The following is an 11042-nucleotide window of genomic DNA, read 5'->3' as shown; positions in this document are numbered from 1 at the left end:
CCCAGGTGAGAGAGTGAGGCATGCAGATAGAGAGTCTGGGAGACAGATATAGAGAATAGGGGAGGAAGGGGGGTGTGGAGGGACACGTGCCAACCAACCGGAGTATCAGATAGATTTGGGGTCTGTATTCGTCTGTATTCACACTGCTGATAAGGACACACTCGAGACTGGATAACTCACAAGGAAAAAGAGGTTTAATGGACTCAGTTTCACATGGATGGAGAGGCCTCACAATCATGGCAGCAGACAAGAGAGAATGAGACCAAGCTAAAGGGAAACCCCTTATAAAACCATCAGATCTCGTGAGGCTTATTCACCGCCATGAGAAATGTATGGGGGAAATCACCCCCATGATTCAATTATCTCCCACCAGGTCTCTCCCACGACACATGGGAATTATGGGAGCTACAATTCAAGATGAAATTTGGGTGGGGACACAGCCAAAGCATATCAGGGTCAAAGTCTAGCCCTGTCACTTGCTAGTTGTATGATCTTTAGGAGATCACCTAATCTCTTTGAGGCTGTTTCCTCAACTCTAAAATGGGAATGGGAAAATTTAGTAAAACTTGTGTTTTTCCTTCTCATGATTTGTACACCTTTGTTTTAAAAAGTGCATATAAAAAGCAATATTGAGCTCTCCTCCTGAAACTTAAGAAATATCCAATAATAATTCCTACCTCATTGTACTGTTGTGAAACTTAAATAAGACCACACTCCCATAACTCTGTCATTATGTTCCAAAGAGTTTTGATATCAAATTAACATTCTTGGAGCCCTGAAGTTGGAATAAAGCTTTCTTTACTATTCCCCTCTGGTCACCTTCAGTCTATACAGAATTTATCTCAAATGGGCACTCAGTGCCCTCTAATCCCTTGGCTTCCTCCTACTTATTTTACTACTCAAGTGCTTCCTTCACAGGGACCCAGTTCCATCTTGCTACCATCCCGTGGTGAGGGCTAATAAAACCTAATCCCAACTTCTTCCTGGGACGGGTAGCGTAGAGATTCTGAGACAAAAACACTGTCTTGATGGGATTGACTGCCTCCCCTAGCAAAAGTTTAATACAAAAATTCTCTGGAGGTTAAGAATTGGAAATAATAAAGGCAGTGGAAGGGAGAAAGCACCCCTCTCTTAAATGTAAATGTCACTGCACATAGGAAGTCCCAGTAAACTGTGGTACACTACACTGGTCCTCTCCCTTGCAGTCTCAAACCGTTACCACACTTGAGAGTGGGCGTAGGGGGATGCAAAACTCTTTCTCTAATTCCAAGGTTTTGCTTGACACCTTCCTGCTTATCCTCTTCTTAATAGGTCTGTGTATCAAGACGTTGTTGAGTTAAGGCTAAGTTAGCAAAAGGAGCACAAAGCTACGTCTGCCTGCAAAACACCTTCCACTGTCATCTATGGAATCATGTACTTTGGCAAAAAATACCAGAGTGCCAAGTTAGCATAACACAAACCATTCCCAATGACCTGTAAGTTGGATTAACCATGTTGTAGAACTTTCCTCTGACCCCAGTATTTCCTCTTTTTCTACCACTTAGCAGGTTCTAGGGGAGCTGGTCAGGCATTTCGCTTCAAAGCTTTTAGTAGCAGCCCATTGAGAGTCGGGCTGGCCGCAGGGAGTGCCTGCTCTGTGGTCTCAGCAGTCTCTCTGCTCAGTGGGCTACAAAAAGCCTTGAAGTGAAATGCCTGACTAGCCCCTTCCCCTGGACATGATGTATTTTCAGAATAATCGTTCAGAGGCAAAACTACAAAACTGCTTTAATTTAAATTAACAAGTATAATGTAATGGATAGTGCCATTTTGCTAAAACTGAGAGCATGATGTTGATTTAATAATACAAAGATGGGCCGGGTGCAGTGGCTCACGCCTATAATCCCAGCACTTTGGAAGGCTGAGGCGGGTGGATCATGAGGTCAAGAGATCGAGACCATCCTGGTCTACATGGTGAAACCCCGTCTCTACTGAAAATTCAAAAAAATCAGCTGGGTGTGGTGGTGCGTGCCTGTAGTCCCAGGTACTCGGGAGGCTGAGGCAGGAGAATTGCTTGAACCCAGGAGGAGGAGGTTGCGGTGAGCCAAGATCGCGCCACTGCCCTCCAGCCTGGGTAACAAGAGCGAAACTCTGTCTCAAAAAAAAAAAAATAAATAATAATAATAATACAAAGATGTACTTGCTGGGTTTTTGGTTTGTTTTGGCTTTTTACTTGTTGGCCTATTTTAATTTTTAAACATGCTGAGTCATTGCAATTTTTTCATTTAACAATGATCCATTATTATGACAAACCAATCAATAAAGCAGTACAGCCAGAAATAATGAGAATGTATTGCAAAATCTTCACAGCTACTGCTACTAAACTGTCTACTAAGCTGTTTGGAGTTGATACACACAGGATCTGCACAAGCCTTTCACTTTCCGTCGGTATACTTCCGCCTGCTGTGATCCAGGTCTTTTAAGCTCAGCTTGTCTATCATTTAGGTGAGGACTCAATCTACTACCTCTTTTCTCTTTCCAGCCTATATCCAAACCACAACATTGCTTATTCGGCACACTATATTGTCATGCAGCTTTCATTTGCACGTGCAAATTATTAGTTATGTGTTATTGTTCTGTTCTCAAGTCCAGGAAATGAAAGTAGCGAGTACATTCCTCCACTGCAGTAATTTTCATTATGTCAAATCAGAACCTCAGTTTGCAAAATGACTTCATTTCCAAAACCTTATTCTGTAGCAATGCTTTCAGTTGCATATTATCCTTGCTGAAAAGAAAATTTGTTTTTATGAATACAATGGTAATGATAAGTCAACAGCAGTCATTTTGACAGCACCAACCTAATGTCAGCCAGAAAGACTTAGCAACACATTAAAAGTTCAATGCTGTCACCTTAAGAAAGGGATCAGTTTGTACCAATATAATTGTCAACACAAATGCCAATACAGCCCTGAAAACTCATGGCAGATGCTGGTTTTGAGTGTATCATCCACATGACTGAGAATATGGTTAAAATCATCCTTTTAGGACCGTCAGCTTTTGAGAATGTAACATTTTCAAGATAGTTGCCTTTAAAAAAAAAATTTTTTTTTTAATTTTCAATTCTCCTAGAATTCTCCAATCCCTAGGAAATGTCTGCAGACTCCAATGTGATAAATGCTAATCTCTGTTACCCTCATTGTTCGGGAGAGGAAATAGACTAGGAGAGAGAGCAAGCAGCTGACTCAAGGGCAGGAAGCCACTTTCGTGGGGTGGCTGAAACACACACCTCTATCTTGCCCCTGCCACCAGCTTTGTCTCTGTATCATTCGGCTCTTGTATTCCAAGAAGCACATTTGGTCTCTGCTGAGTTCAGATATACAAAATGGTGCTGTTAAAGGATACTTCATATTTTTTAGTTTAAAAAAGTAATAATTTCTGTGTCTCTAATAAAACCTGGAAACTTGGCATTCCAAGCAAACATTGTCAACTCAGAGGTTAATTTTGTTTTTAAACTGCAACCAGAGCTCCCTCTAATGGCTGTTTATTTTGATAGCAAATTCTTAGGAAAAGAAGATTCCATTATTCATTTGAAACTAGGAAGGGCTGTTTTTTTAAATTATGTTTATGGTTTAATGGGTCATTATTTATCTTTACAACTGGACCATTTGTATCTCACCCAGTATATAGATTCTAGAAAATCATGGCATTCCCACCTCTGAAAAAATCATATCAGTGTAAGTGAAAATAAAACTTAATTGATGTGATGGTTAATTTTACATGTGAACTTGACTGGGTCATGGGGTACCTAGAAATTTGGTGAAACATTTTTCTGGGTGTTTTTATGAGGAGTTTCTGGATGAGATTAGCATTTGAGTCTGAAGACTGAGCAGAGAAGACTGTCCTAATGTGAATGGGCCTCATTTCATCAGTCGAAGGCCAGACTAGAGCAAAAGAGCTAACAATTCTGAAAACAAGAAGGAACTCCTCCTGCCTGACTGCCTTCAACTAAGACACCAGCTACCTTTTAACTGGAACAGAAACATCATCTTTTTTTTGAGTCTTAAGACTACTGGCTTTTGGACCAGAACTGACAACATCAACTCTTCTGGCTCTCAGGCCTTCAGATTCAGACTAAAACTACACCATTGGCTTTCCTGGGTCTCCAGCTTGCCAAACGCAGATGTTGGAACTTCTCCACATTCAAAATCATATGAACCAATTCTTTATAATAAATCTCTCTCTCTCTCTCTCTCTCTCTCTCTCACACACACACACACACACACACGCTCGCACGCACATGCACACATCCAGTTGGTTCTGTTTCTCTGACTAATACACTTGATTTCAATGAGTTTAAAGAAAACATAAAATGTTGTAAATGTCTGGCTCCTGCTGTCACACAGTCAGTAAGAGTATAGGGTAGTCCTCGCAGCTTCAGTCTACCTACCATTATGGATGGTTTCAGCTATTTAGTTGTCAAGTCACCCTGACAGTGAAGAGCAAAAAAAATTTAGATCTTGATCACTGATCTTAAAAAGTGTCACATACGATGATATAGAATAGTAAAGTGAATTCAGTAAAAGTAATATTTACTCTACTAGTACTGCATTTTACATTTCACATTTACCATCACCTTTGATTTGGTCCTCACAGCAATCCTGAAAGATAGAGCAAGTATCCTAAGCTCAATACACAGATTCATCATCTGATCCACACAGATTGTAACTGGCTTCTAACATTTCGCCTTTTTCATTACAACCACACTATCACTTTGAGTCATTCTGTGCCACAATCCAGCAAGACAGCATCTCTAATCACAATTATTTCTCTAACCACAAAGGCTATTGATGATCTTCAATCCAAAAAGTGCTACCCAATGGCTAGCTGACTTGGCACAACAGACTAGAGTAGGATGCAAATCATCTGAGGCTAAGAGCTGGGATTTTTGTTTAGAACAAATAACTTTCCCCCATTTGATGGACATTGAATGTACCCCACCACTGTACAAAAAGGGGATTGGATCCCAGCAGTCTGGGTGAAACAGTTGTTATATTTCCCCAACTAAAATGAAATTTTCCCATTCCAAAGCTGATGGAATGGGTAAGGTGGGAGGTGTGCATTTCAGCCATGCCACGAAGTAGCTGCACACCTGACTCATATCACTAAACATCATTTCCTATCAGTAAGATATGTCAGGAGGCATCTTAGTAATCTTTGCCCTCCAAAGCCCTTCCACAGAACAGGTGCTCTCTAAACACTGTCATATAAATTACTGAATGCATAAATCATTATCCGCTTATCATTTGTTGTATACCTACTAGATGTCAGGACCTGCGCTAAGCACCTTACATTCATTACTTCTAATTCTTCAAACCATACTTTTGAGCAGAGAATATTTTTCATTAGACAGATGAGGAAACAGAGGGTCACATCAGTGAAGTGACGTGTTCAACATCTCACAGCTGAAAGTGATGGTGCTGAGACCAGTCCCTCAACCTTCCAGTTCTGAAGCCCACATAATCTCAGTACCATCCTGAAAGTTGCCCTTTTGAAAAAAATGCAAAGTTCACAGTCCATAGGAAGCAGATTAGGAGCCTCATGTTGGTATGTAATCTGCAGAAATAACCAAATAAGCCGAAGGGTTAGGACTAGCAGTATCCTATCATCTCAGAACCCTGAGTAGCTCTTCCTTTCACTTCATCTACCTAAGGATGGTGTAAGGGCTGCACACACAGCTGAAACACCAAGAAGAATATTACGTATCCTCCCTGGGATACAGAGATATCAAACATGTTCCAAGCACCAGGAGCAGGATAGGGTCTGTTTTCTTTCCCAGTTGTGTGTCCTAGGTCTACACTTGTTCTGATGCTCCCAGCAATGATACCTATGGCTTTGGGTACTTGCTCTTAGAATCCTGCTTTGTAGTATAAAAAAAAAAAGCCTTTAAAAGATAACGTTCAGTTTCTATGATTTTATTTGCAACCTGTAAATAAATCTAGCTTTATTTTGAGACATACGTGTATATGTATCCTCAATGTTCATTTACTAAGGGATCTTTTAGTTTCTAGTCTTACCCTTCTAAATCGCATTTAGCTACTAATGTTATGGCAATCAGCAAAGGTCAGTACATTTCACCGTTTTTGAACTGACATTCATATCTTGAGAAGTAATTTGGCCAGAAAAGGACCTATCTTTTCTGGAGAAGAGAACTTGCAAAGTAGCTTTTTAAGATTATCTTAGATGACTAAGGGAACTGTTAGCCAACACACATAGTAAGTCGGCCATTGATCAAACTCTTATCCCCAGTATTTTTAGAGCGGTATTTTGTATATTTTCTAATCAACTCTTATAAAATGAGTAAACTCTAAGACAGCATATCCTAACATGTGCTCCATGGAGTATTAAGAGGTGTTATGTGTAAAAAGGATTTTGTGGTCAAATCAGTGTGAGAGATTCTGTACAAATCTGGTTGCTTGGAAAGGTAGAATACTTGGAGCTTCTAACATGCTAATGGGTACTGTTACTCTCCATAAATGGAAGACGGTACATAGTTTTCCCTGAAATTGTTCGATCACAGAACAAATTTGTTTATAATTGAGGGAGTGAAGAGCTGGAGTTTGTAAGATACCTTTAGGAAAGATGCTTCTAGGTTTCTTGATTTTTAATGATTTTTTTTTCGGCCCACAACATTATTGGTATTCTATTGGTGCTCTGGCAAAGCACTGGAATAAATTTGATGAATATTGTTGACTGAACACATTCTCCTCATAATCCAGCAAGTTGCCAATTGACACTGAATTTCAGTTGGTAAGTGGCAATGTGAATTATCTTGGTATTTTTTTAAGTTTGGTATAAGCTTGCAACATGCTTTTGGCTGGGGACCCACTCATTATTGAAGCTTTCTATGGGTCATTCAGGAACATGACACTGAGAAATGTCATATTTTATCTCCAACCCATGTCTCCTTCACCAGATCACTTTCATTGATAACAAAACACGTTAAGTAATAGTCACATTGAAAGAAATTTGGAAAAATACAGGAAAGGAAAAAATACTCCTGCTTCTCTGCCATAACCACTGATAACATTTTGGTGATATTTTTCAGTTGTTTCTTTTCCCCATGAATAAGAAATGTGTGTGTGTGTGTGTCTGCGTGTGTGTGTGATTTTGTGTTCTATTTCTCATTTAACACTATAGCACAGCATTTTCCACTGCAAATAATTTTATAAAGTTCCACTAAGTAGAGATAATTCTACCACTATTTTTATTCATTTAGATGGTTTTGATTAATTTTGTGCACAAAACTTTCCTTTAGAAAAGGCTTTTAGAATGATTCTAGAATCAATTTCCAGAAGCAAAATGACTAGACCAAGGATGGGGCATTTTTTAAAGCAGTTGGTCATTTTTAAATGTGGGTAAAACAATCCCTAACAGTTAAAACTAGTCTTTACAGAGCTGTCAGTCACACCTCACAAATGTATGCCCTAGTCATTCCACTAGTCATTGGATCATTCAACGTGATACCATGGTTAATCCCATACACTTTCCTTGATAAGAATCAATGCATTTATGTGCATATATATAAGTGTAAATTTATATATACAATATATAGAAAATTTATATATAAATACATATACATTCACATTTTACAATATGGAATGAATACATTAGAGCTAAGAGCATATAATGTAATTTCAGGTTAGAGCATAAATCATATTATTGTATTTAAAAAGTTATTAAGTAAAATCTACTAAACTGATAATGTATTTATTAATGTAAACTAGCTTGATATTAAGTATTATTAAATTTTTAAAAATAATCTAAATCCTTGTACTTGTACCTGAATGACTTGCCAAGACATGGGAGTTTTCCTCTATTTTATTATTAACTCACAGAATCATTCTTGTTTTCTTTTAATGGCTCAAAAATCAAAAGTATAAAAATATATATAATGGCCCTTTGCCTTCGGACTTCTCTGGGGCCAGCAGCCGCCCGACCAGGGGCCCGGGGCCACCGGCTCAGCCGACTACCATGGGCTCCGTGTCCAACCAACAGTTTGCAGGTGGCTGCACCAAGGCGGCGGAAGAGGCGCCCGAGGAGGCGCCGGAGGACGCGGCCCGGGCGGCGGACGAGCCTCAGCTGCTGCACCGTGCAGGCATCTGTAAGTGGTTCAACGTGCGCATGGGGTTCGGCTTCCTGTCCATGACCGCCCGCGCCGGGGTCGCGCTCGACCCCTCAGTGGACGTCTTTGTGCACCAGAGTAAGCTGCACATGGAGGGCTTCCGGAGCTTGAAGGAGGGTGAGGCCGTGGAGTTCACCTTTAAGAAGTCAGCCAAGGGTCTGGAATCCATCCGTGTCACTGGACCTGGTGGGGTGTTCTGCATTGGGAGTGAGAGGCGGCCAAAGGGGAAGAACATGCAGAAGCGCAGATCAAAAGGAGACAGGTGCTACAACTGTGGAGGTCTAGACCATCATGCCAAGGAATGCAAGCTGCCACCCCAGCCCAAGAAATGTCACTTCTGCCAGAGCATCAGCCATATGGTAGCCTCATGTCCACTGAAGGCCCAGCAGGCCCCTAGTGCACAGGGAAAGCCAACATACTTTCGGGAGGAAGAAGAAGAAATCCACAGCCCTGCCCTGCTCCCGGAGGCCCAGAATTGAGCCCCAATGGGTGGGGGCTGTTCTTTTGCTATCAGGAAGTTTCGAGGAGCAGGCAGAGTGGAGAAAGTGGGAATAGGGTGCATTGGGGCTGGTTGGCACTGCCATATATCTCAGGCTGGGGTTCACACCATCACCCTTTCTTCCCTCTAGGTTGGGGGAAAGGGTGAGTCAAAGGAACTCCATCCATGCTCTGTCCAAATGCAAGTGAGGGTTCTGGGGGCGACCAGGAGGAGGGAATCACCCTACAACCTGCACGCTTTATCTGAGGCTCCATCCCAGAATTTCCAGCTTTTGAAAGTGGCCTGGAAAGGGAAGCTGTTTTCCTTTTAAAGAAGGATGTATAATAATAATTCCCATGCCAGAGTGAAATGATTAAGTATAAGACCAGATTCATGGAGCCAAGCCACTACATTCTGTGGAAGGGAATCTCTCAGGAATAAGGCAGTTTTTTTTCCCACATCTTATATCCTCATACCCACTTTTGGGATAGGGTGCTGGCAACTGTCCCAAGCAATGGGTAGTGATGATGGCAAAAAGGGTGTTTGGGGGAACAGCTGCAGACCTGCTGCTCCTACACTCACCCTGCCCCGTTCTGGGTCAATGTGATTTTATTTATTTGCTCCCTTGGATACTGCACCTTGGGTCCCACTTTCTCCAGGATGCCAACTGCACTAGCTGTGTGCGAATGACGTATCTTGTGCATTTTAACTTTTTTTTTCCTTAATATAAATGTTCTGGTTTTGTATTTTTGTATATTTTAATCTAAGGCCCTCATTTCCTGCACTGTGTTCTCAGGTACATGAGCAATCTCAGGGATAAGTCGGCAGCAGCTCCAGGTCTGCACAGCAGGAAAACTTTTTGTTGTTTTTGCCACCGTGGAGAGCAACTATTTGGAGTGCACAGCCTATTGAACTACCTCATTTTTGCCAATGAGAGCTGGCTTTTCTGCCATAGTGTCCTCTTGAAACCCCCTCTGCCTTGAAAATGTTTTATGGGAGACTAGGTTTTAACTGGGTTGCCCCATGACTTGATTGCCTCCTACTGGAAGATTGGAAATTAGTCTAAACAGGAAATGGTGGTACAGAGGCTGGGCCAGGTGAAAGGCCCAGAGAGGAAGCCAAGATTAGGTGAGGGTTGTCTAATCCTAGAGGCACAGGACGTGCTTTACATCCCAGATCCATTCTTCACCAGATTAGATGAGGCCTACCATGCACAACAGGGTGTGTGTGTTCATAAAACCGGAGTTGGTAAGGATAAGTTTTAAGACCAGTACCCCTGTACTTAATCCTGTGCTGTCAAGGGATGGCTGCATGAAGTAAGGTCTAACATCCTTAACCTGTCAAAATTCTTGGGTTCCAGGAAGACACACGAGCAGGGCTTTGTGGTGCCTGGGGCCCGTGTCCTGCCCTGCTGCAGTAGTGATTAGTAGTGTCATGGTAGCTAAAAGAGAAAACGGGGTTTCGTTTACATGCTGTGAGATCACCGCAAACCTACCTCACTGTGTTGAAACGGGACAAATGCAATAGAACACACTGGGTGGTGTGTGTCTGATCCCGGGTTCTTGTCTCCCCTAAATACTGTCCCCCTCTAGTTATTGTATTTGTCTGGGCTTTGTAGGACTTCACTAATTTGGTGATTGCTAGGTGGCCTAGTTTGTGTAAATATAATGTATTGGTCTTTCTCCCTATTCTTTGGGGTTTTGTTTACAAACTTTTTTGTATTGAGAGAAAAATAGCCAAAGCATCTTTGACAGAAGGTTCTGCACCAGGCAAAAAGATCTGAAACATTAGTTTGGGGGGGCCCTCTTCTTAAAGTGGGGATCTTGAACCATCCTTTCTTTTGTATTCCTCCTTACCTACCAGACCAGATCTTCTGTCCTAAAAACGTGTCTTCCACCCTGCCCTCTTTTCTGTTCACCCCCAAAAGAAAACCTACACACCCACACTCGTACACAGTTAATGCTTGGAGTGTCTCCACAACTTCTAAACAATGTATGCAAAAATCCGGAAGAAGCTAGAAACCCTCCATTCCTTGTTCCAGCCTCCTGAATCAAGACCAATAAATTTGTTTTGGTGAGCCACCATGTCCGGCCGACCATTTCATGATGTATTCATGACAAATACTTAAGACACTGCTGTAGGCCAGGCGTGGTGCCTCACGCCTGTAATCCCAGTACTTAAGACCATCCTGGCCAACACAGTGAAACCCCATCTCTACTAAAATACAAAAAATTGGCCAGGCATGGTGGTGTGTGCCTGTAATCCCAGCTACTCGGGAGGCGGAGGCAGGGGAATCACTTGAAACTGGGAGGTAGAGGTTGCAGTAAGTTGAGATCGCGCCACTGCACTCCAGCCTGGGTGACAGAGCAAGACTCCGTCTCAAAAAAAAAAAAAAAAAAAAAAAAA

General features: G+C 41.8%; 1 protein-coding gene across 1 annotated transcript; it reads left to right on the top strand.

Annotated features, from left to right (window-relative positions):
- Nucleotides 1-7937: 7937 nt before the first annotated feature.
- LOC116544594 (protein lin-28 homolog A) lies at nucleotides 7938-10316 on the top strand. Its single transcript, XM_032271078.1, has one exon. The coding sequence runs from the start codon at nucleotides 8008-8010 to the stop codon at nucleotides 8635-8637; it is 630 nt and encodes a 209-aa protein (XP_032126969.1). The 5' UTR covers nucleotides 7938-8007; the 3' UTR covers nucleotides 8638-10316.
- Nucleotides 10317-11042: the final 726 nt, after the last annotated feature.

Source organism: Sapajus apella, unplaced genomic scaffold, assembly GCF_009761245.1.
Source record: "Sapajus apella isolate SASKATOON/1434 unplaced genomic scaffold, GSC_monkey_1.0 scaffold4, whole genome shotgun sequence".
In the NCBI taxonomy this organism is placed as follows: domain Eukaryota; kingdom Metazoa; phylum Chordata; class Mammalia; order Primates; family Cebidae; genus Sapajus; species Sapajus apella.
Note: the sequence above shows the minus strand (reverse complement) of the source record. Positions and strands in the feature narration are given on the sequence as shown.